Source organism: Lepidochelys olivacea (genome assembly GCF_965140295.1).
Source record: "Lepidochelys olivacea isolate rLepOli2 genome assembly, chromosome: 11".
Taxonomy (NCBI): Eukaryota; Metazoa; Chordata; order Testudines; family Cheloniidae; genus Lepidochelys; species Lepidochelys olivacea.
In genome coordinates this window covers 3,190,101-3,215,915 of record NC_140421.1, presented here as the reverse complement: position 1 = coordinate 3,215,915, position 25,815 = coordinate 3,190,101, and the positions used below count along the sequence as shown (strand labels likewise).

At 56.5% G+C, this 25,815-nt stretch overlaps 1 protein-coding gene across 14 annotated transcripts in view; it reads right to left on the bottom strand.

The window, feature by feature from the left end:
• The window catches only part of TNS1 (tensin 1), a 298,282-nt gene that overhangs the window by 52,193 nt on the left and 220,274 nt on the right, over positions 1–25,815 (bottom strand). For all 14 annotated transcript variants that reach the window (XR_014713659.1, XM_084643936.1, XM_084643941.1 and 11 more), the window contains one exon: positions 17,985–19,772. Coding sequence is in view for 13 of the 14 variants with exons in the window: in XM_084643936.1 (XP_084500062.1) it covers positions 17,985–19,772 (1,788 nt within the window). In the remaining variant the exon portion in view is untranslated. The remainder of the gene's footprint in view (positions 1–17,984; positions 19,773–25,815) is intronic.

The following is a 25,815-nucleotide window of genomic DNA, read 5'->3' as shown; positions in this document are numbered from 1 at the left end:
GGCACTAGAAAATGGACTGAGAACCCCAACTTCTTTCACAGAGGCCTCTGAAAAGCCATCAGGCTGGGCCCTGGCTCTTCCTGACTTACAGAGAACTATTCCTGAATCTCTGAGCTATGCTGATGCCCCCCTTCTTCAGATCTTGAAAAATCTGCTAACGAAATAGGGAGGAAGTTGGCTGCAAGTTCCTGGCACAGGCTGCTTAGCTACATCACTGAAAGACGAAGCCTTTCCAAGGGAGTCTCTAAATAATAATCACAGTAATGATGATAATCACAAAATCACCACACTGGGGAGATGCAAGAGAGCTGAAAGCTGGTGCACAGCCCAAATGGAGTTGCCCACGTAATTGATGGAGGCTGGAAAATTCCATTAACAGCAACTTTGGAACCAAATTCGCCCATCCAGTCTGCTGGAGCCGGCCGCACGTCGGTCATTTGCTGAGTGTACAGGCAATTTCCAGGGGCAGCGATTGCAGAAGAAGCAACCGAAGCGGAAATGAGCCACTTTGGGGGTAAGAGACTCATTGTACAGGCTGGGTGGGAGAAGGCTCGTCGTGAGCGGGTGGCGGCATGCCAGGCTTCCTACAGGACCGTGCCCGGGGCGTGAGAAGCTGTATGGCAGAGCCCATGCCGTCATCACTGAAAGGGACACAACCAGCTTTCACAATATCACATTTCCAGGGGTAATTTCCTACCCACTTTTGTTAAGTGCCCCGCCGCCCCAAATGACTAGACTGGATAGGAAAAAAAACTTTGTTTGGTGCAGTTAGTAGTATTTTGTGTCCAGTTAGTTAGTTAGGCCGAAGGCCCAGCAGCTTGAGGGTATTTAGGTGCCCAGTTCCCACTGACATCGATACATTGAAACCAATGGGAGTTAGGCACCTAAATACCTGCCCACTGCTGGAGCTTGGGTCTTTAACTCAAGCTGGAACAGCTCTTGCTTTTAGTTCAGGAGGCCCCTGGGTCAGCTCCAGCTATAACCAAGCCGGTGACCGTAACGCACACGCCTGCTTATCTTTAAGCAGCAGGTCGTCCCCCTTAACTACCCTTCCACACAACTCTTTGCGTGCTGCGCGTAATGCCTGTCTGCAGGGCTTGGTCACCTCCCCGGTCTGCTTGGGTGATGCTTCTACCCAGCAAAACCCCATTGTCATAGGAAAATGTGACGGTGAACCCAGCACAAACACGGTCTCAATGGGACTCGGGGCAGAACCTGGAAAGGCAGTTAACGCTGCTGCCCAGAATTCAAGGGGACGCTGTCCCTTTCATTCAACGGGCGTCAGCCCCTTTCACTGAGCAGACAGCACGGCTCCGTGGAGACGCATGTTGCAATGGCATGATGCTAGGTGATGCCGGGAGGGCACCGTGACCTTTCACTCCATATTCTTTATGAAAACATGCTTATGATATGAATATGACATAACTGTACTTTATGCCAGACGGCTCTTGTGAGATACCATTGGAAAGGTTCTGATTTACTGAATGCGAGTACCTAATTTGCATGCCTGTATCATTTCTGTATCTGAAGTTAGGAATATTGACTATGTATCTGTATTTCAACTATGCTACTTTGGATGACACTCACTGCTAACACTTCAGGACAACAATGGAAAAGCCAGACAGGGGTCACGGCCCATCAGCGAGGACAATGGACTGTGAAAAGCTTGGCCTTCCTGCCGGACGCTCCATACTGCCTCTGACTCATGGACTCTGTGATACTACAGAGTCAGGTGGTCTTGTCACCTGACCCTAAACATTACCTGGGACTTCTGGTAACTTCTCACTGGAAGGGAAAGGGGGTCAAATTTGGGAAACAAAGGATTCCTGCCTCATGTGAATCCTATTTACGGGTGGGGAGGAAGGCAAACAGGACTTCTCTCCATGTCCTGTCTGCCCAAGGAGAAAGACTGCAAAAGGGAAGGCGGGGGGGGAGGGGGGTAGAGAGTCCAGGCTGAGACAAAGGTCCAGTCTGAAAAGGAATATCACTGGAACTTTGAACCACAGAAACTTTGCAGCCTGCCTGCAACAATATCGAGGGTGAGAAATACTATTTGTAACCAATTTCTTTAGTGAAACTAGCTTAGTTTGCATGTTTGATTTCATTTTCTTAGTAATCTGCTTAGCATACGGGCAATTCCAGGGGTTTGTTACCCCTTCTGCCACTTAAAATCTGCCTTTTATAGTTAATAAAATTTGTTTTCTTTATTTCTAAACCCAGTTTCTGTAATTTCTAATTGGGGGGTGGGCAAGAAGTGTGCATACCTCTCTCCACATTGAGGGAGGGGGCAAATTTCATGAAACCTTTGGGCTTGTACCCCTTAAAAGGAGCGAGCACCAGGGTGTTGGAGCAAGTGCCTTAAGCTGCGTCTTCCCAGAGCTGATTTGGAGCTGGGGGTGGCCCTGCCTGTGTGTGTGTTAGAGGAGGCTTTAGTAGTCTGGACAGCAAGACAGGGAAAAAGGGGGCCCAAACTGGCATAACAGGTGGGCTCAGTGGTATCCCAAGGGGCCCAACCCATCACAGGCACTTTCATAGAATCAGAGAATCAGAGAATCTCAGGGTTGGAAGGGACCACAGGAGGTCATCTAGTCCAACCCCCTGCTCAAAGCAGAACCAATCCCCAACTAAATCATCCCAGCCAGGGCTTTGTCAAGCCGGGCCTTAAAAACCTCTAAGGAAGGAGATTCCACCACCTCCCTAGGTAATGCATTCCAGTGCTTCACCACCCTCCTAGTGAAAAAGTTTTTCCTAATATCCAACCTAAACCTCCCCCACTGCAACTTGAGACCATTGCTCCTCGTTCTGTCATCCGCTACCACTGAGAACAGTCTAGATCCATCCTCATTGGAACCCCCTTTCAGGTAGATGAAAGCAGCTATCAAATCCCCCCTCATTCTTCTCTTCTGCAGACTAAACAATCCCAGTTCCCTCAGCCTCTCCTCATAAGTCATGTGCTCCAGCCCCCTGATCATTTTTGTTGCCCTCCGCTGGACGTTTTCCATTTTTTCCACCTCCTTCTTGTAGTGTGGGGCCCAAAACTGGACACAGTACTCCAGATGAGGCCTCAGCAATGCTGAATAGAGGGGAACGATCACGTCCCTCGATCTGCTGGCAATGCCCCTACTTATACTTTGCTGCATATGGCCAGGCCAGGGTAGATAATAATTGTGCAATCCTTGTGTGATGCCCCCTGCATGTGCACACGTGCACACGCACACACACACACACTAGGGTGACCAGATAGCAAGTGTGAAAGATTGGGACGGGGGTGGGGGTAATAGGCACTTATATAAGGAAAAGCCCCAAATATTGGGACTGTCCCTATAAAATTGGGATATCTGGTCACCCTAACACACACACACACACACACACACACACACACGGGTTCCCTAAATCTCAGGGCCACACACCCAACTGAAAGCCTGGGATGGGGCTAGTGCACCTGAATATGGAGGGGGCATAATAATGGCTCAAAGGGATCCAACGGTCCCAGCTGCTCACGGCCTGCAGCCCCCAGAACGGCCTCGTGAGCTCGGCAGCCTTCGGAGCCACTGAGCACAGCGGAAAGCCACGGCAGGTGCTTGCCGAGCAAGAGAGTCAGCGAGGAAAAGCTGCAGGAACGTCCCATTCTTCCCTGGTGAGAAGAAGAGCGCGAGGGGGGGCCAGGGAGAGGGGCCGGCTGTGACTTGATGAAGACCTCAAGGGGGGAAACATCGGGAGGCAGAGCGAGAGACTGCAGCACGGGGCGGAAAGGCAACATGAGGATTGGCACCGAGCGGAGGAAAGTCGCTCTGCTAACGAATGCCGGAGAAGCCCGACAGGCAGCTCCCGCCCCCGCGGCATACATTCCTCTCCCACCCCGGAACGCGGCAGCAGCCAACGCTGGGCCATGCCAGGCTGTGCCCATTTCAAACTCCTCTTTCACAACGTCTCCCTGGGAAGGCCGGGCCCGCTCGGGGCACCCATCAATGCCCCGGCCTGTCTTTTCTCTTCCCGACAAGCGGGAAACAAACAGAAGAAAAAGAAACTCATTGTTTGGGAGCCAGGAATGGGAACGCTCGCCGGCTGGCTGGAGCTGGGATAAAGTCAGACAGAGGGGAACAGGGGCTCTCAGCAAAGCACCACTCAGCGATTCCAGGCCTTGCAACCTGCTCTTTTCAAATGAAATGGCATTTCCCCCACTCCTGGCGAAACGCATGAGCAAAATTCTCAGCAGACACACAGACACGTCCCTCTTCGCTCACAGCACGTGCCGGAGTCGCTCAGCGGCGCTTCCCCTCAGCAACGGCGTTGCCTGTTGGTTTGTCACTGGCCTCTGCCTCTTACTTCAAGAAGACGTGACTTTGCCCACCCAAGGGCCGCGTCAGGCCACGTGCTGGGCCGCATCTGGAACACCTGTAATATGGTGGCCGAGCCAAGGGAGACGACAGATCCCAGTGTGCCTGGACCGGACAACAGGGATGCCTCCTGGCTCCTTACGTAAGAACAGTTACACTGGGCCAAATCAATGGTCTGTCGAGCCCAGTGTCCTGTCTTCCAACAGCGGCCAGTGCCGGGTGCTTCAGAAGGAATGAACAGAACAGGGCAGTTATTGAGTGATCCATCCCCTGCCGCCCGTTCCTAGCATCTGGCAAACAGAGGGTAGGGACACCCAGAGCATGGGGTTGCATCCCTGACATGGGTGGTGCGTGAACTGCCGGCTGAGGGAGGCTAGCCCCCAGCCCCGCCCTGAGCCCAGAGGCCCCCCACCACCACCAAAGCCCCCATCACAGGCTATCCCGCTCCGCCCCGGAGCGCCCCCAGCCTCCCCCTCCCAGCCCCAGAGTGGGTGTCGCGGCCGCAGCCCCCCCTAGCACCGGAGCACCAGGAGGGAAGGTGGCATGGCCGAAGCTCCCCCAGCCCCGGAGCGCCGGGAGGGCAGCGGGCGCGGCCCTATCTGGGGCCACCCCACAGGGAGACTAGAGCGGCCGCGCTGAGCGGAAGAAGACGTGTGTGGGAGGGGTCTGGGGGCAGAGTGTGGCTGGGGTCACGCCTGGCTGTTTGGGGAGGCCCAGCCTCCCCCTGCCTATGATACCTGCCGCCCATGGCCCTTGATGGACCTATCCTTCATAACCTCCTTCAGCCACGCCTATGTGCTGGGGATCGGGGGAACTACAGACTGCCTTGCAAAATTATGCAGACTCCACTGTAGCCACCTGCGCCTATTCCTCCCACGTTTACCAGGGACATTTGAGACTTCAATTGTGGGCAGAGACCTGGGAGCCGGGTTTATACCCGGGAGTGGACCGGCTGCCTCCTGGGAATGGGGCGTCTGACTTCAATGGCAACAGCAAGAGGCACCCAGGACCCTGCAGAATCCGGCCTGCGTCCGCACTGCAGCATGGGGAAGCTGGGATTGACCAGGAGTCAAGGTTCTTTTACTGGCCCCGCACAGATTTGCTGTGTGACCTCACTGAACTGCATATGGAAACAGGGAAACCACCACGGGCCTAGCACCCGGCAGGGCTGGGACCACACCAACGGTTGTAAGAACACTCCGAGACCCTTTGAGATGGCGCAAGCTCTAGGAATACAAGCTCTGCCTTCTAACACCGAGTACAGGCAGCCTCGGGGAACCCAGAACCCAGCATTCTGCCACTCCCGTTTCACGTCTCACCTCCGTGGAATCACACCTGCATAAAACCGGAGTGACCCTCACCTGGAATCACAGTGTGAGGAGGGGCTCTGACCTACAGCAACTTTCCACCACCCAGATCGATAGCTGAACTAGCCTGGGGACCACTCAGCCTCTCTCATGGTTTTTTGAGCTTTGGTGTATGTTAGGCAAACACATCGCCTGAGGTATCTGCCAGGAGCAGCAGCCCTTTTCCTTTCTCTGAGGCGTCACCCTCTTACTCAGATGGTTTTTAGCTGTCATCACGCCCCTTTCTCGTTGCTGCTGCCGGCGTTCCATGGCCCGTGGGTACTTCAGCAGCAGAAGTCCGGTGTTTTCTGAGAACCTCCAGGGTCACATTTAAATGTCAGTGCCCAGAAACTCCAGCCCAACATCAGATAGACTGCAGTGTGTTCTAGCGGATAGACAGGGGGACGGGGAATCAGAAAACCTGGTTTCTATGCCCAGCTTTGTCACTGGCCCGCTGGATGACCTTGGGCCTCAGTTTTCCCAGCTGTATTTGGATACTGACCTCACTTTTTTAAAGTGTTTTGAGAGCAAAGGATGAAAAGCACTATATAAGAGCTAGGTATTATGATTCTCATGCTCTCTGGGTGTGTTTTTCCAGCTGTAAAATGGAGATAAGGATATTTATCTAGCCAGATGATTCCAGCAATCGCTGAAGCACTTTGCAAACATTAAAGAATGTATGTACACAACCCTCCCCCACCCCCCAGTAATGTAGGAAGGGATCATTAGCCCCATTTTCTGGATGGGGGAACTAAGTTATGGAGCTGGGACGAGACTTGCCTAAGGCCACTCAGGGTGTTTGTGGCAGAGCCAGAAAGAGAGTCCAAAGCTCGAGTCCCTATCCAATGCCCTTTCCACTGGGCAAAACCGCCCCCTGGTCTGTATATAAAGGAGCAGCTTGCAGCCAGGTCTGGTGAAAACATTAGGTGGGGGTTACGTCGTCTCTCAGCCACGAGCAGGGATTCCAACCGCCCGCCCTGGGCAGCTAGAGGTCCCTTCTCCTGAAGGGTCAGTACAGACCGATGGCAGCAATAAGATCTGGGTGGCTAGCCCCAGGCTCTCTTGGGATCCTCGGTCCCCCCTGCACTGAATGAGAGCACAGTGGCCACAGCCCGTGCTTCCCCTCATTCTGGGAGTCACCAATGTCAGGCTCTCTCCAGCCCTAGGCAGCTGGGACTGGCTGGCAAATAACAGTGCCCCACCCCTCTCTCCAGACAGGACGCCCCTGATAGCAGCCTGACTCCATTGCATGGGAAGAAACAGGCCCAGGGGGCTCTGGACACTGAGAAAAGCTCAGGCTGGAACAGGTTTGAGACCGATTCTCTCGCAGATGGCGGACAGCCACTCCCATTTACCCTGGCGCCTTCCATATACCTCTATCGCGGGCCCTTCCATTCGGCCCGCGCTATTTCGGTCACACTTTATCCTAAGGAAAGATTTGTACGTAGGGCTAATCACCGATACAGACAAGCTATAGACACATTAGAGGGAGGCATGAACAGCTGTGCTATTGAAAAGGAGGACTTGTGGCACCTTAGAGACTAACCAATTTATTTGATCAGAAGCTTTTGTGAGCTACAGCTCACTTCATCGGATGCATGCAGTGGAAAATACAGTGGGGAGATTTTATATACACAGAGAACATGAAACAATGGGTGTTACCATACACACTGTCACCAGAGTGATCACTTAAGGTGAGCTATTACCAGCAGGAGATTGGGGGGGACGGGGGGCGGGGGGGCCTTTTGTAGTGATAATCAAGGTGGGCCATTTCCAGCAGTTGACAGGAACGTGTGAGGAACAGTGGGGGGTGAGGGGGGGAAATAAACAAGGGGAAATAGTTTTACTTTGTGTAATGACCCATCCACTCCCAGTCTCAAGTTAATTGTATCCAGTTTGCAAATTAATTCCAATTCAGCAGTCTCTCGTTGGAGTCTGTTTTTGAAGGTTTTTTGTTGAAGAATTGCCGCTTTTAGGTCTGTAATCGAGTGACCAAAGAGATTGAAGTGTTCTCCGACTGGTTTTTGAATATTATAATTCTTGACATCTGATTTGTGTCCATTTATTCTTTTAAGTAGAGACTATTTCCCCTTGTTTATTCCCCCACACACACCCCGTTCCTCAGACGTTCTTGTCAACTGCTGGAAATGGCCCACCTTGATTATCACTACAAACGGTTCCCCCCTCTCCCCGCCCCCCGCTCTCCTGCTGGTAACAGCTCACTTTACCTGATCACTCTCGTTACAGTGTGTATGGTAACACCCATTGTTTCATGCTCTCTGTGTATATAAATCTCCCCACTGTATTTTCCACAGTATGCATCCGAGGAAGTGAGCTGTAGCTCACGAAAGCTTATGCTCAAATAAATTGGTTAGTCTCTAAGGTGCCACAAGTCCTCCTGTTCTTTCGCGAATACAGGCTGACCCGGCTGCTACTCTGACAGCTGTTCTATCCACGCCCACATGCACATGGGGAGAATGTGTCACAGATGGGGATAAGAACCCCATTGGGGACCCAACAGCAAGTGATTCACCACTTCCCACAACACCCATTCATCATGTATAAACTACAGCAAACGCTGTTTTATCCGGCACTTCACCAGCCGGAAAGCTCTGTAAACTGGCATTTCTGATCTTCATTGAAATGCTGGTTTACAGTCTGGTTGGTGCGGGGCCAGCAGGGGCTCGGGGCACAGGAGGGGGCGTGGAGCGTGGGCTCTGGGAGGGAGTTTGGGGGCGGGAGGGGGCTTGGGGTGCGGGAGCAGGTGCGGGGTGGTGTTCCCTCTAATTTTTCCCACCCGTGTGCGGAATGAATTTTGTTATGTGCACCAATATGGAGGTGATGTGTGACATGAGGGGCCGAGGAATCCTTGTGGGAGGGGGCTCAGGGTTGGGGTGCAGGGGAGTGAAGGCTCCAGCTGTGGGGGGTGGGCCCTGGGATGCGGGGGCTCAGGGCTGGGGCAAGGATTCAGGGCAGGGGGTGTGGGCTTCGGCTGGGGGTGCAGGCTCTGGGGTGGGACCAGGGATGAGGGGCTTGGGGTGCAGGAGGGTGTTCCAGGACTATGGCGGGGAGAGAGGACTCCCCCCAGTACACTCTCCCTGCAGCAGCACCTGGGCTGGGGGCGGAGAGGCACCTGTCCCCGGTGCCGGAGCTCTGGGGCTGGGGCTGCAGGATAGGCACCCCTCCCCTGGACCCAGCAGGTCTGTGCCTAGGTCCAGGCCACGCAGCTGGGTCTGGGCTGCTCCAGGGTCGCGCTGGGCTGGGCTGCACCGGCCGTGCCTGGGCCCAATCTGGCCGCGGCAGGTCTGGGCCACAGGGTGAGTTGGGACCGGGGCGCCCCTCCTGCGGCAGATTGGGGGCCGGGCTAGGTGGGGGCCGGGAAAGGGGCGCCCCTCCCTCGACCGGTCCTTGGGCAGCCTCCCTAAGCACCTGCATGGCGTTACATAGGCTGCTGCACGGCTGTGCAGCTTACAGGGAACATAGGTGCAGGGTGCCAGATCCGGGGACCACCCACCTCGGGCAGCTCCCCACAAGCAGTGACCTGTCCTGGGCTCCGGCTGCCCCTAGGCCTGCAGGCACTGCCCCGGCAGCTCCCATTTGCTGCAGTTCCCAGCCAATGGGAGCTGCGCAGCCAGCATTCGGAGAGGGGGGGCACGATGAGGGGGGGGCGGGAAGGGCAGGACGCAGAGCCGCCTGCCGTGCCTCCGCCTAGGAGCAGCTGGAGCCTGGGACAAGTCGCCGCTTGCAGGGAGCCTCCCGAGGTGAGCAGCCCCTGGATCCGGCTCCCCGCACCCACTCCTGAACCCCCTCCCACGCCCCAAGCCCCCGCCCCACACCCACTCCCAAACTCCCTCCCTCTTAGTCAACCGACATTTTTAACTTACCAGCAACATTCCCCCAACATGCCGGATAAAAAAGCTTTTATTCTACGAATAACAGGGCCCTTCACACACCAGGAGACTGCGGCGCTGCTAAAGCAGGTGGCAGGTCCTTCTCAAGTGCTCCAAGAACTGCTCCACCATGGCTAATCGGCTTCCCCCCGATGCTCGTTAACGCGAGCCAGATCCACTGACTCCTGGCCTTCGCCTCAACACCTAATCACACTCCAGCGCTCCTGGCCCCCTCAACCATGGAGCGCTGAGATCTATCCAGCTCAGCAAGGAGACATTGCTGCGTGCTCTGCCATCCAAACTAAAGGGGTCTCGGGACCTTTCCGCAGTAGAAACCTGATGCAAAAACCTACAGTCACCACTCATGCAGAGGGGCCACGGTCACCCACTGAATTAAGTTCAGCCTCATTCAGAGTTTCTCCAGGATAGGGTGAAATCCCAGGAAGCCAGAGCCTCAGTTTATGTAAATTGGTGTAACTCCACCTCTGCAGACACAGCAGTATAGGGAGGCCATATTTCCCAAAAGGAAAACGGGACACCAGTGCGGGGCTGGCCCAAGGCCCCCCTGTGGGGCTGGACCCAGCCACTCACCCGAGGCCCCCCCAGTGCGGGGCTGGCCCCAGCCGCTCACCCAAGGCCCCCCCAATGCGGGGCTGGTCCCAGCTGCTCGCCTGAAGCGTGCCTCCCAACTGTCACTCAAACACTGCTGGCCCCCTTGCTCGAGGCTGTGGCTGGTCGCTGATCTCTAGAAACCTTCCTCCCCCATCCCCTCCAGCCCAGCCCCCAGTGCCCAGCACGGAGCTGGCATCTCCGCTTGCCCCCAACCCGGTCCTCTGCACTGCACCCCACCTTTTTGAGAAAAGGGGCATTTGTCCCGTTTGCTCTTGCCAAACAAGAACAAACAGGACAAATGCCCTCTCTGGCCCGGTTCAGGGCTTAAAAAAGGGACTGTCCTAGCCAAAACGGGATGAATGGTCACCCTATAACAATCCCATCACTGTTTCATTTTCCGCTTCGCCCCGAGTTACTGCCCTGTCCATGGATGGCTGACCTTACACCCATCCTAGCTGTTTAGCAAGCAGCCGGCTTCCTCGGCTGGTTCCAAGCCTGGGTTGCTAATCCCTCTGCACTGGTGCCCTACCCGGTTAGAGCAATTCCAGAGCAAGGTTACGTTTCAGGTCTGAACCAGTTGACGGCATCGTTCCCTTTATCAGAGCGAAACAGACCCGGTGGTAGCAGTACATGTAATCAAATAACTTTGTGTTGAGAGCTCAGAAGATTCACGAGTCTTCAGCCCAACAGAGCAAAAGGCCAGACGCCATTCCAACATGCACATCCTCCATTGCAACACCCACCCCAAAATCCATCCAGTCTCCCTCCCCTCCACCTACCCACCTGCCCACTACTGCCCGTCTCCTCTCTGAGCTGCGCTGCTCACACAAGGGGCCAGACGCAATCCCCACTGGATCTTTCCACTGGTTCCAGAGGGAGCTGGACGGATCCCAGTGCAGATGGGCGAGAAAGCGTTTGCTCTGAATCCGACATCGAGCAGGCTACTGCCCCAGCCAGAGACTGAAGTCAAACAAGCAGCCTGGGGCAGCTTCTTTAACCTCTCCAACCGGGCAGGGAGGACCCGGAAGTTCTGCTTTAAAAGCGGGCCCAGTGGCATAGCCCCTCTGCGAGACATGCAGCCCTGAGCGTGTGCCCTCCGGACGGCGGATCGCCATCCGCCTGGAGGCTTTGCCCCGACAACGACCCGCTGAGAGAGGGACCAGCCAGTGCACACACATGGCTGCATGGGGCCATGTGAATATTGGGGGGGGGGGGGGGTCAGTGTTGGCCTGGAGGGATTTCAGTGACTCCTTCCAGATCCAGCATAAAAGATCAAAGCTGGACCCACTGCAGCGCTTTTACATACATTGCCACCTCCGAATAAACCCACCCCGATTTGGACTGTTAACCCTTTGTGTGCCGCCCCCTCCCCATGCACACACAGCGACTGGGCAAGCAAGTCTCCCTTTGCCAGTGACCTCCTGCGTGTCCTTAGCTGCTCTGGGGGTGCCCTCTGAGAATGGACCGAATCTAAGGCCCCTGGCATCACTCTCAAGCCAGTCAAACACCCAGGCAGGGAAAGAGAGCCTGAAACCAAATGAAAAAACAAGGAGCGCTGTGGCTGGGAGGAGAGCTCTACCCAGAATCCAGTCCCGCGAGGCACCACGGTACAGAGGGGGATTTCCCAATGACTGTCCCAAAGGGTGTGTGTGTCAGCTAATGGCATCAGTCTGGGATTTTCCAGTGACTGGGGTTCGGGCGGGGAGGCTCTGCCATGGTGGGGATCATCCCGTCCTGGCCCACTGCACTAGACTCTGAGCAGGTCCCCCACCCCCTAACAGGGCGTGCTACCAAACCCTGCCACACCACATCGAAGCAACCGTGGGGAGCCATCCGGCATGCAGAAGAGCAGGGGGGAGCGGAGCGAAAGAGGAAGGAGGAACGGAACAAACCAGCGAAGGAGAAGGATCTTTGTCGGTGCAGAGGAAGATGGGGGGCTTTCGTGCTCTGCCGGATGCCCTGGAGTTTGGCGTTGTACTCTGGCAGGGGAGGTGGAGGGGGGGAAGGGGCGCAGGAGTAGGAGGAGGTCAGCCAGGGAGGAGACACAGTCCACCATGGAGAGAGACAGACAGGACAAACACCACAACGGAGACAGGAAAAAAAAAGAACACGAGAAAAGATTAGTTGGGATCCTGAGTTGAATGGTGGCCTAGCCCAGAGACGCTGAGAGCAGAGGGGGCAGCACGGGACTGCACACACTGGGGGTCCCCACTGCCCTGGAACAGGGACATGTCTCTTGCACCCCAGAAAGAAAGAAAAGGGGTCAGGAAGGCTTGGTGAATGGAGCAGCCGCAGTGTCTGGGCATCAGTTGAATTTTGTTCTCCAGGGAAACAGTGAAGAATTAAATGGACTGATGCCTCCTTTCAATCCACGCAGACCATCCTCGTGCCTGGACAGCAACCACTCGGGAGTCCCCAGCCCAGAGGTGGCTGCATGCACGAGGGTGGGAACAGACCCCACAGGTATGACTGGAGGGACCTTGGACTTGGGAGCACTAAGCCTGGGGCGTGTTACGTTATCTGACCAATTATCTGTTATGTTGCCATTCCAAGCGACACCCCCCACCAACCCCGGGGAGGGAACCCAGCTTCCCAAGGAAGCTCCCCGCTCCATTCTCCTGTGCCAGTCACACGCAAACCTCACACACTTTGGCCGAGCTCAGCGAGAAAGTCACAAGGCCCACGGGCGTTACTGGAAGGATGGAGGGGTGGGGCAGGGAACAGTCAGTGTCTGTGTACACCCAATGGGCAGAGGGCTGCGATTGCTCCCCGCGGGACAACCGGGGAATGGACTGAAGGGCTGGAGAACCCGCGGGAGGGCCTGGCTCTGACCCAGAGTCCAGCCCTCCAGGACAGAGGTCAGAAAGCCAATTGGCCTGAGCATACAGCAGGTGTAAAATGCTACCTGCCCCCCGGTGCTGGCAAGTGGAGAATTGGAGCATTTTACACTCCTCATGCAAATGACCACACAGGGAAGTGGAGAATCCGACCCAGCGCGTCAGCCGGTTTGGGTGCAAGGGATGGGCAGGGATGGCGTCCCTAGCCTCCGTTTGCCTGAAGCTGGGAATGGTGACAGGGGATGGATCACTCAATGATTACCCGTTCTGCTCATTCCCGCTGGGGCACCTAGCCCTGACGGCTGGCAGCGGGCAGGACACTGGGCTAGAGGGACCTTTGGTCTGACCCAGCCTGGCCGTTCTGATGTTAGAGGATCAGCCCGTCGGTAATGAACAAACTCCTATTGAGGGGTCTACAGTGCAGCCCAGCTGGCTCATGCAGCTGCTGCCGGTGCCTTTCTGGGTCCACTGCCGGTCCCCAGGCTCTGGGGCTGGCAGGCAGCAGGGTCTCTCTGGGTGGGGGCTGCTGACATCCATCCCCGCTCCTGTGTAACCCTCCTTGTGGCACCCCCAGCCCCAGCCAGCCCTAGGAAATTGGAATTGTCCTGCTTGCAAGTCCCAGGGAGGAGGATGTTGTGTGAAATTCCCCACATACTTGCCTTGGGACAAACAGGCAACTTATAGCAGCGAGGGCCATAAATAACCCCCTCCCCCTGCCAGCAGCCGTCACCTCCTATCTTCTCTCCCGCAGCCTCCCCAGCTCCCGTGTCCAGGCTGCGCCCTGACTCACGCCACGTGCTGCTGGCTCTGCTCTCGGGACACCTTGTTCTCCCCTGATGTAAACAGGCCGCGCTGCCCTCTGTGCTGTGCTGTTCTTCCCCGCGACGGGCCACGAGCCTCCAATGGCGACATACGGCCCTGCTCCAGGGACAGCTCCCAGCGTGAGCCCACCCCCCGCCTCGCCCTGGTCCCTCACCTCCTCGGAGAACCGCATCCTACCACCAAGCGGCATCTGGCCTGGGCGGCACTTGGATCCAAGGGGAATCCGGGCTGACGCAGGCAGCTGTGTGGGTGACTCAACGGGGGTTTTGTTGAAGCCCAGGTCTTAGCCCTGATGTCCTGGCCCAAAGCGGCCCATAAATTACCCTGCAGTTTCAACTCCCAGAAACGGTTTACAGCCTCCTTTCCTGCCCTAACCTAGGACACATTGTGGCTGGGCGCTGTTAAGCAGCTACCACACTCCACTCCAGAGGTGGCTGCATTTCAGGGCTGGGCGAAGTGATTTGCGTACGCGATCTGTTTAGTAGCCAGGGAAAGGCTCTGGGATGTAAGGTGCTGCAGAAATGAGCACAGACACCATGGTTGGTTTGGGTTTTTTAAAAATCTCCAGTTTTCACTCCGTGATTTCCCTATAGCTTGGGGTGGGATGGAGGGGGCTGGGGGGGGGGGGAGAGAGGCGTATTCTCAGGGCATTAAAGGGACAGTCACTGTGTCCTTGAGCTGGGTGTTAGGATATAGATATTCAGGCCTGTCTGCAAAGGCCTGTACTCTAAGAATGTAGGTCTATTCTTACCACTTGGCTAGTTCTAGAGGTATAAAAGAAAGAATCAAAATCACTGTCTGCCGGTGTAAGGGCCTTCTCTCACTGCGACAGTCTGAGGCCCTGTGCTTAGGCTAAGGCCTTTGGCTACGCAGCAGAGGCAGCCCTAAGCTGGGAAGTGACCGGTCACCTCCTCCCATTCCAAACTAGTCACATTGAAAGAAGGTGCTATTGGGCTGCTAGGATACAATCCTGTCCTGATAATGCCCATCACCTCCAGAGAAAGGGAAGTGCCTAGAAAATGTAAAAGGAAACTTAGTTTGATAGCATCCTGTCTGGCAAGAACTCACTTATCAATAGCTGGGATGTGAAATCCTCACTTCTGTATTGTTTTGTCATGATAGTTGTACTCCTTTTCTTTTTGCGAATACAGACTAACACGGCTGTTACTCTGAAACCTGTCACTTTGCTATTGTTTGTCTGTATAATCTCTGTCTGGTTCTGTGATTGTTTCTGTCTGCTGTATAATTAATTTTGCTGGGTGTAAACTAATTAAGGTGGTGGGATATAATTGGTTAAATAATCATGTTACGGTAAGTTAGGATTGGTTAGTTAAATTTCAGGAAAATGATTGGTTAAGGTATAGCTAAGCAGAACTCAAATTTTACTATATAGTCTGCAGTCAATCAGGAAGTGTGTGTGGGGGGGGGAATGGGAATCATGTTTGGCTAAGGGCAGGAATGGGAACAGGGACACAGGTGTAAGGCTCTGTGGGGTCAGAGCTGGGAAGGGGGACACTAAGGAAGGAAACTGGAATCATGGTTGCTGGAAGTTCACCCCAATAAACATCGAATTGTTTGCACCTTTGGACTTGGGGGATTGTTGCTCTCTGTTCATGCAAGAAGGACCAGGGAAGTAAGTGGGTGAAGGAATAAGCCCCCTAACACTGCGGTAAACCAAGCCCATTGCTCAGGGCGTGAGGCTAACATGACAGCTGCAGCGGCCCCTTTCCCCACAATCCAGCAGCCAGCTTTCCCCGCAATCCACACCGGCACCAGCCTGCCAGGACCTGGCTCCCTCCTCTCTCCCTCCTTCTGCGGAGCAGTGACTCAGCCTGAGGGGGGGGGGGGTAGGAGGGGGGGGGTGTTTTGCAGCTGAGCTGTGTTCCCTCCCTCTAATACCGTTGTGTTTCGAGGCCAAGGTGCTGGCTGGACTAAACCCTGCTCTGCCAAGCCCTGGAACTGGAGGCTGGATCGCAGCCCTGGCATTCCCACAGAAGGGCAATTACGGAGAGGAAGGCAGGGCGGCCACTGACAGAGCCAGGCACTGTGCATGCCCAGAAGCCACAGATTTATTCCCCAGGCCCGACGGGCCAAGAGGGACTTGGCTTCCTGCTTCCCAGGCTCAGGCTGGGGCCTGAGCTCTGAAGTTAGGCCAGGGGCGAACGGAGTCCCAAAGAGATGAGGCCAGTTGGCTATTCCGTCCACGCACCCTGTGCATGGTAAAAATGCCTCACTGGAATAGTCCCACTAGTCAATGACCATATCCATGGTGAACGCCTGTTACTACCAAGGAAGGCATCAATTCCCTACAGCGCACCTAACTGTGCCATACTATCCCATGGGGAAGTTACCTCCTGACCCCAACTGGGGGCCATATGCCCTGAAGCATCAGGATCAATGACAGACCTGGTTCTAAATATGCCCCCCAGTTATGCCATTTGTTTCCCCAGTGCAGATCCAAGCTCTGAGGCTGAATGGATAGTTTGACAACAGATCCAGGGGGTCATGTCTATGGGAAGACCTTCAGAGGGGTGTGACAATTTCCATTCTCCTGCCTGTTCAGAACAGAGCCAGCGTGCTCAAAACGTGGGAGACCAGGGGTCAATCTCCTGCTCCGCTACAGACTCTCTATGTGGCCTTAGGCAAGTCACTTGGCCTCTCTGTGTCTCTGTTCCCCATCTGTACACCTGGTGTGACGGCACTGCCCTGCTGTAAAGGGGAGTTGGGAGGATGATTACCCTGAAGACTGCAGGGTACTCAGAGTCTGTGATAATGGGAGCCACGTAAGTACAGCACCTAATACAAGCGGGAAGGTCCCACAGTGAGCATGACTGCTTTGGGCGCTAGGGGCTATCGCTGGGTATCTAAAGTGGAGTCCAGTCTGGCCATTCCAACTGATGTCTCCCAAGGAGGATAGCTACGGCTTGGCCTCCCACATGGGAGCCATGAACCCCACAAGCAAAACCTGGCCCCTGAACCCCTTTGAAAATCCATCACCGGGGGCAGTAGGGCCAACTCGCTGTTTTCTGCTTTTATAAGGTGCTGGCCTCTCCGCTTTTGTCCTGCCTCCTTCCTGCTCCCAGGCCGGACTGATCAGTCTGCTCCCAGCAGCTCCTCGCACAGGAAGCCGGCGCAATTTCCCTTTGGCTGCAGAGAGAGGAGCAGCAGAGGGAGCAGGAGGACAGCTGGAAGAGATCATCATCCGCAGCCACGACACACCTCTGCAGGCCGCTACGGTCCTAGAGCCAGCCCCAGCCCCCACCGCTCGACAGCCACCAGCAAACGGGGCAGCAGGGCAGTTTGGAGCCGCCCCCAGACATGCCAGCGCTGATCCAGCCAGAGCTCTCAGGAAGGCGAAGCCAGACTGGCCATCTCATCAGAGCAGGCCAAAGGCTGTCGGGCCCTCTTTCCCGCACAGCTAGGCGCACGGAGTAACTAACGCAGCCACAGAGAAGCCCTGAGCTCAGCCGTGCTGCTCACGCGGTCCCCCGCCTCACCAGTTGGGCACTGCCCAGGGGCAGGGCAGTGGTCGAGCCTGGACAGCGAGGCCGTGCGGCAGACACCTCCCCTCCAGTCATGACCCCGTTTGCATGGAGAGGGGACTCTGGGAACAGGCTGAGGGACGTTTAACTCTTCCCTGAGCTCCCTCCTGTCCTGCGCATCTGCGTTTCGTCTCACCCTTCCCACAACTTCCATCCCTTTTTCCCTCTGCACCCCGTGCATGCTTCCCGGGTCCAACCCCGTTCCCAGGGACAGGCCCCGATTCTCCTCTCCTGGGCACCGCTCGTTGAGGAGGGGGTCTGGCTGAGCTCCCCGGGCTGCCTCTTCCCAAGAGCAAGGATAGAGAGGGCTCCCCTGGTATGTTAGGGGCCCAGAGAGCCTAGTTTCCAAGGGGGCCTGGAGCCAGGCTGGGGCATGGGGCACGGGCGCCTCCATCCCAGTGGGCCTCCCACGCAGCCAGAGCCTCGTTGGTGCGTTCGTGGCTCCATTCTGCGTGTGGACGCAGCCGCAAGAGCCAGGCACGCAGGCCCCCACCCGCTCGCTGCATAACCCGCCCTCACCCAATAGTCGAGGACCAGTGCAGCCTGGCCCTGGGGTGACGGCCAGCCAGAGGTGGCACTGCAAATCAAAGCCTCTTACCTGCTACTCTGTGTGCCACCAGCCCTTCCAGGTTCAAGGGCTCTTCTTCCGAGGGTCTAGCAGGCTCTTGGTAATGCTCCGCTCCCTTCAGGGGCATCTGAACTTGGGCTGTCGCTGTGGGAGAGGGGGGCGACAGGATCAGGGGCTGCTGAGGCCGAACAGGGCTGTAAGCTGTTGCCAGAGGGATGGAAGAGGTTGGGGGGCTTCCCGGGGCGCGGCTGTAGCTCTTTGTCTGCGGCTCAGGAGGCTGCTGGTTCTGATAGCCGTAGGGTGAGTAGGACACCCCAAAATCCTGCGCCTTGGACTCTGGCTCTCCAGCGCCCCGGCCCACCTGGGCCGGCGGTCCTGGCAGATAGGCTTTGGACAGCGATTCAGAAGCTGGTGGGGGCTGGGTGACAGCGGTGCCCATGGCATTGTGGGACATGCTCTCCGGCATGGCACCAAAGGCGTTGCTGGGTCTCGGCTGGGTCACCTGAGGGGCCGCCTGGCTCGGAAGGCCCAACGCTGGCTGGGCAGACAGAGAGGAGACCACCGGGCCAGGCTGCTCCTCTCTGGAGGCCACGGGGACGCTCTGGGACTTGTGCATCGTTGAGACAGACGGGTCCAGGTCCAGCATGAGCATGTTCAGTGCTTCTATCGACTGCTCGATCTCCTTCGGGGAGGCCACCCGGGGGAACTCAGGGATGCTGTGGCTCGGAGGGGGGGCCGCCGGCAAGGGGCTGGGCTGGGGGCTCGAACTGGAGACACTAGGGCTTTGGCTTTCCAGGCCGCCGTCTTGCTGACGGGAGGGCGGCCTGCTCCCACCGCTGCTGCCACCGCCTAGCTGCTGCCAGGCGTTGAGCCCCCTCTGCACGGCTTCCCGGCTGCTGGTGCTCCGAGCTGGCGCCGGGGGGAGCTGGAGGCCCGGCTCGGCGGCTGGGTAGGACTGAGAATGGTACATGTCGCTGGAGTCAAAGCCGTACAGGTAGGGCTGCGTGGTGGCCGGCGGCCGGGGCTGCAGCCAGCCGGGCTCAGGGAAGCCGGCTGGCTGCTGCCGGTAGTCGGACAGGTTCTCCTGAGCAGACACCGAGGGCCGGATCTGGCTCAGCAGGGGTTGGGGGTGTCGCCCCATCATGCTCCGCAGCGTGTTCTGGTTGTTGTAGGGGTACCCCCCGTTGATCAGCGGCTCCGAGTCATACAGCCCCTCCTTGTGCAGCTTGTCCACGCCGTCGAAGCTGGACGGGCCGTTGGGCAGGCAGGAGAGGCTCTCCATCCGGGGCACCTCCTGGTAGCCAACCTCGCTGGCGTTGGTGATGCCGTCGCAGGAGGAGAGGGTGCCCAGGCTGCCGACACTCTGCCCGTCCTGGTTGGGCAGGTCGTCGTCCAGGATGTCCGTCTCCCGCTCGGCCACCAGGGCGGGGGCGCTCCCGTTGACGTGCACCTGGGCCGGCACCACATGGCGCCCCAGGAGGGCAGAGCTGCCAGCCGGCGCCGCCCCGGGGTGGCGGTTGCGCATGGGGGCTTCGCTCTCCAAGCCGAAGCCGCTCAAGAGGCGCTCGAGCTCCCGCTTCTCCTCGGGGGTCAGTGCTGGGGGGCCGCCGGCAGGCGCCGCCTGCTCGTCGGTCTTGTCGGTAGCGGTGGAGTTGCCCGAGTCGCTGCTGACAGACAGCGTGTGCTCAAGGTGGTTGGGCGCCGCAGAGAGGGGGGCGCGGCTGGCGTTGACGGCGCCGGTGCTACCGTGGAGCGAGTCTTTCTTCTTCACCTTGGCGTAGAGGCTCCCGTCCAGCGGCCCCTGAGTGTGCCCAAGCTCTGCATGGGGAGAAGGGAACAAAGCAGATCAACAATTCGCTCGGGGCGGGAGAGCGAGCTAATGGCTCCCATTAAGCACCAATGGCTTCGAAGTTTGAACGCTGAGCTAAGGGCCCTGTCAGCCAGCTGCCGAGCACTCAGCCTCCCCGTGAAATACGCACCACATTCCCACCACTCTCCTGCGGACGCTTGCTCTGCCGGAGACGCCGGCGGTGTGTCCTCTGCGGCTAACGTGGCCCCAGAGGAGACGGCGTCTACTGAGATGTTACTGGAAACCTGCTTTCACTGCGCTGAAAGCACAGGATGCTTTGCAGGCTGGATCGATAGAGCATTGATGTGAGCTCTCCCGCAAGGTTCAAACTGGAAAGGGGGCTGCATGAGGCGTATGGCCCTGCGAGACTGGAAAGCAGCCCCAGACCCCCTGACCGCCTGCCCATTGCAGGCCACAGAACCTCACCCACCCACTCCTGCAATAGACCCCTAAGCTCTGGCTGAGTTAGTGAAGTCTCAAAGACTTCAAGTTACAGAGAATCCACGGATTAAACCTGCAAGTGACCTGTGCCCCATGCTGCAGAGGAAGGCAAAAACCCCACGGTCTCTGCCAATCTGACCAGGGGGAAAATTCCTTCCCAACCCCAAATCTGGCGATCAGTCAGACCCTGAGCTTGTGGGAAAGACCCAGCAGCCAGACCCCTGGGACAGAATTCTCTGTAGTGACTCAGGGCCCTCCCCATCCGGTGTCCCATCCCCGGCTGTTGGGGATATTTGCTGGTAGCAGTAGAAGGTCGGCCACCTGCCATTGTAGGCAGTGTCATCATCCCAGCCCCTCCGTACACTTATCACGCTCAGTCTTGAAGCCAGCCCCCACTGCTCCCCTGGAAAGGCTGTTCCAGAACTTCTCACACAAACAAGGTGGATGGATGGATCTTAGATTCCAGGCCAGAAAGGATTATTGTGATCATCCAGTCTGACCGGACAGGCCAGAGAACTCCCCTGAAATAATCCGCTCTAGCTCAAAAGGAGGCATTTTTTAAAAAAATCCAACCTTGATTTTAAAATAGCCAGTGATGGCAAATCCACCAGATCCCGTGGTAAATTGTACCAATGGTTAATTACTCTCGCTGGTAACATTTATGCCTTATTTCCAGTCTGGATTTGTCTAGCTTCAATTTCCAGCCATTGGGTATTTGTCTGTGAGGTCAGGGGTTCTCGGTGTTTTTCTTTCTGAGGCCCCCCAACATGCTATAGAAATTCCAGGGCCCAGCACGGGGGCCTGTGGGCTTCAGCCACTGGAGGACAAGGGGCTTGGGTTTTAGACATGCAGGGCTGGGGGCTCAGGGCTCTGAGCTTCAGCCACATGGATAGGGGGACTCGAGGCTCTAGCCACCAGATTGGGGTGGGGCACAAGGCTTCAGCCCTGCGGGGATGGGGGCTTCTTCCCCATTGGGCTGAGGGCTCAGGACTTCTGCCCCATGGGGGAGGGAGTGGGGTTCAGGGCCCCAGGCTTCAACCACTGGGGTAGGGGTGGGGGGGGCTTGCTGCTTCAGCACCAGGGATCCAGGATCCTGGCTTTAGCCATACAGGGCAGGGGGACTTGGGGATTTAGCCCTGTGAGGCAGGGGGACTCAGGGCTTCTGCCTGCCCCATGGGGCACTAGGGGTTAGGGCTCCCAGCTTTAGGCTCCCGGCTTTAGCCCCGCATGGCATCAGGGCTCCTGGCTTCATCCCCATGGGGCTCTGGGGTTCACTGGACATGCACCAGCTTGAAGATGATTCTCCTTTAACGGTTACATTTTAAAACTGTTAGCCAGTTTTAAATCCATTTAATGGATCTATCCCTTCCTCCTTCCCTTGCTCCTCCCCAGAGAATCGGAGCCTCTCCTGGGGCCAGCCCACACAGCAGCATTTTAGACCGATACAATTGTGACCCCGGACACCGCTCTTGTGACGACGTGACCACGTTTCCGCCACGACAGCCTCACAAGCCAAATGGGGTCCCGCTGCGGGACGAGACCCGGGCTACCCGCCTGCAGGAAGCAGCCTGCTCCGTTCTGAACCTTGCGCTCCATGACCGAGCCCCGGCAGGTCGACGCCGTAAATCAGACGCGATCGCCTTGCCATAGAGCTATGCCGAGTCAGCTGTTCAGTTTGGGAGACTCCGCCATGCTCCGTTTGTACCGACTGACCTCATGCCCAAGCGAAGCAACCAGCCGCTTCGGACCCCACCCTCTTGCGGGCCCTACAACCCTAGTTCTGCAGATCCCATCCGGGCCTGATCCCGGCATGGGAGCAACCTCACAGCCTGCTCCCTCATGCTGGCACGTTGGGGCTCTGCAAAGTGCAGGGGCAGCTGTCGTCCTCCAGGTGACTTTCAGGTTTTTCCAAACTGGTCCTCCAGCCTTAATTTTAAACTGCTCTCTGCTCCAGGGCTGCCCGGGGCTCCAATGCCCTGGGCGAATGCAGGGAATTGGGGAAGATGGGCTGCTTCAAATGGGCCCAGGTACCGGAAGAATGTCGTCCCGTATCAAAGGCGCTGCCTTGGCACTGAGTGTGGCATGGAATACCAGAGCAAGCTGTCCATTTCCCCACTCCGCCCTCTCCCCCCGTTGGAGTCTCTCCATTTCTTTTTCCAGATCCCCAGTGAGGTTTCCTGGAAGGCCATGGAGGCAACATTAAACGCTTTCTTTTTAGAGGAAAAAGTGACTCTTCCTTGGCCGCGAGCCAGAGGCCAGACTGAGAGCCGGAAGACGGCCTCATGCGACAGTGTGAAATCAGAACACTCTGATCTGCAGGCAAACACATCGCACAGGGACACCCCGCCGCGAGCGACCGTGCCACAAAGTGTGTGCACACACAAAATCACAGCAATACCCCTGCCAGGAGCGCACATCGAGCCACGCAAACACCCAGCAACATGCACACGACAGGTGTGTGCCCATGCACACGCTGTGTATGCAGACTCACACACGGCAACTCCCCCGCATTGCGTGTGCACCCATGTGCCCACACAGCAACCCTCTGGGCAACTATTTCTTGATTAAGGACGGCAAAAAGTCCTCTCTGTACCGCGCATATGCCACCACCAGAGTGGGACATACAAACCTAGGGAAACCGAGTTCGAGATGGGGGGTTTTGATCCAAAGCGAGCGCGGTGAAGTCTCTTTTCCGATTTCCGCGGGCTTTGGATCAGGCCACAAATTCTTACCATAACAACACTCATTCTACACGGTAGCATTCACTTTCAGCCCTCAGCCCTTCGCTAGGTTTTTGTGCAGATGTAGCCAGGTTACGTTCAGTCGAAAGCAAGTTCAGCCCACTGAACGGGTCCTGGGACATCAGGGGTTAAATCTCCTTCTGTCCCAGCAGTCTGAGACCGTGGGCTGGGAAGGATGATTAAGATTTTCCGAGGGAGAGATGCCCAGCCCCGCCATGGCTTCCAATGGCTCTGTACAGCCCTGTCAAACCGGCCGGTCCCCAGCCTTACTCTAGCAACTGCTAGGCGAACTGTCAAACGAAGGGAATTGGGCACCCAGAGCCCCGGAGAGCGCCCAGCCTTCTCCTGCCTATTGACACACCTCTGCCCCGCTTTGTGGGGAGGATGCTGATCCAACCTTCCTCCACGACACGGCTCTGCGGGGAAGCCAGGGTTTGACTCAGCGGAGCTCTCTTCCCGGAGGGGAGAACCTGAGCAATGCCTCCTTCCAGACCAGCTCCCTGGAGCTCTCCCGGGCTCACCCCACCAGCCAGGTCCACAATTCTCTAGGCTCTTTGCTGCCACTCAGGATGGGCTGAGTTCCTCGCGCCGAAGCACAAGCATGACAGAAACAACAGACAGCGACTCTAGGGGTGCCCTGGGAGGCTGGGCACAAGCCCCGGAGAGGCAGGAATAACGTGCCTGCAGGTTATGTCCACATCAAATAAATAAAGCACGTGGGCCAGGGGAAATAGAGGGAAGAGGCTTGAATTAGCACCCTGATTCAGAACCCGCCCTGCTGCTGGGAGAAGCATCTCAAAAGCATCCGCAGAATGGCCTTCTGGCAGGGGATGGGGGGGATTTTTAAAGCTCAAGGCAAGGCCAGCACAGTCCCAAAGTGGCCTGTGGACCAGATTCTCCTTGAGAGGGATGTAGGCAACGAGCCAGCAGGGAGGCCAAGCTGTGGGGACAAACAGCCCAGCTAGCTCAAAGCGGGAGCTTGATAAGTTTACACATGGGATGATACGCCAGGACTGGGCTCTGTGACCCATGGGTACAGTGGCCAATTTTGGTTGGATGCATTCCTGGGGATTTCATCACATGACATAATCTTTAATTAAAGAGTCGTCTTTAATTCCTGGAGACTCCAAGCAAATCCTGGAGGGTTGGCAACCCTACCCACGAGGCCCTTGCCAGGCTGATGGCCTAAGTCCCCAGCCCTCTTCCAAGTGTTGCTGTCTGATGGGAGATCCTAGGGGACGTCTACATTGCAATACAAGAGCCGAGGCACTGCTGTGACTAGCCCTGTCATCTCACTCAGACGATGGGGCTACAAATTGCAGGGTAGATGTTCGAGCACCACCCAGCCCAAACTGACCGGGGGAATTCAGGAGATAGAGGCCTCCCAGCCCAAGGAGCTCGCCCCCAGCCTGCGGTCTCCATGGAGTTGCACCAAGCTCTGCTACTGGCTAAGCTGGGCTGGCTCACAGCGATTGGAGCCAAATTATTTCCTGCTCTGATTTAGCCCTTTCCACCATGGTTCGGAAACCCCGACCGCTCGGTCCCAGCAGACGCCCACGAGGCAGGTAAAAACAACCAGCTGCAGGCGGGTTAAGTGACTCACCCATGCCATACGAGGAGTCGGTGTCAGAACTGGGACTATAACTCACGGCTCTTGACTCTTGCACCTGTGTTTTAACCGCTAGACAACACTGTACAAGAGCAACTTGCTCACAGACGGATGGAGATGAGAGACAGAAAAACCCTCCTGAATCCACTTATGCACCCTCATGCAGCAGATACAGCCCAAACTCATGGCTTTCAGATCGCTTTGGAGGACACAGAACTAGCATCCTAGCTCTCTGGGCCTGAATCCGGACCATCCTTTTGGGTCCGACAGGGCAGGGAGCAGGGTTCAAAATGACAAAACGCTTCTACTGCCATGAAACAAAGCATTACGATTCTCTCTGCTGTGATGGAGAGGGAGGGGCAGATTCGCCACTTTCACAGCAAAACTGGCAGAATCCCAGCAAGCGGGCACCTGCTCCCATGGTCAGTTGTCAGACACGAGTGCAAAGCCAAACTAGGGACAGTCAGTCTGACTCTCTGTCCAATGAGAATGCCCCACCTCATCTGTCTCTTATGTTCCCCTAGACCATCTGGGATGGTAGCAGCATCCTCACCGTGGCGTGCAGAGCACCCACCATTAGCTTATTGACTCAGCGGCTTTTATTTTTCAAAGGTATCTGACACTACAAGAGTGGTTTTTGTTCGATCCACCTGTGTTGATTCAGGCAGGGAGGATGGAAAAGGATCCAAAAAAACCCTCCAGGCTTTGCTAGAGGAATTCCCCAGTCTGTTCTACCCCTCGCCCACCACCGTCCTCTCTGATCCCACGGACCCAGGCACACTGATAGAAACAGCACGACTCTCCAATTCTCTGACGGCTTTACCCTGCTCCCTGGCCTTCATCCCCCTGCCTGTCCCTTCCCCTTTGCGCAGAGAGAAATCGAACAGCAAACAGACTGTAGGAAAGGAGAGAGTGGCTGATCTAGCGGCTGATTCAGATCAATCCAACTTTCTCCAAACACTTGTGGCCACATTCAAATCTGCTTCTCAAACAGCCAGCCAGGTACTTGATGATGGTGCAAAGCAGGTTTGACACAGCAGAGCATAAACCGCTGCCCAAGAGGAAGGGAAACAAGCGAATCGGCCTCTACGCCGCCGGCAGATCGCAGGGGGAGGGGAAAGACAGCACAGGAGAGAAGCAGAGTCAGAATCACCTGGGGATGTGGCTACTTGATTTGGTCGATGCTCGGGTGAGCTGAGTCCCCCATCCCAAGATTCCTCC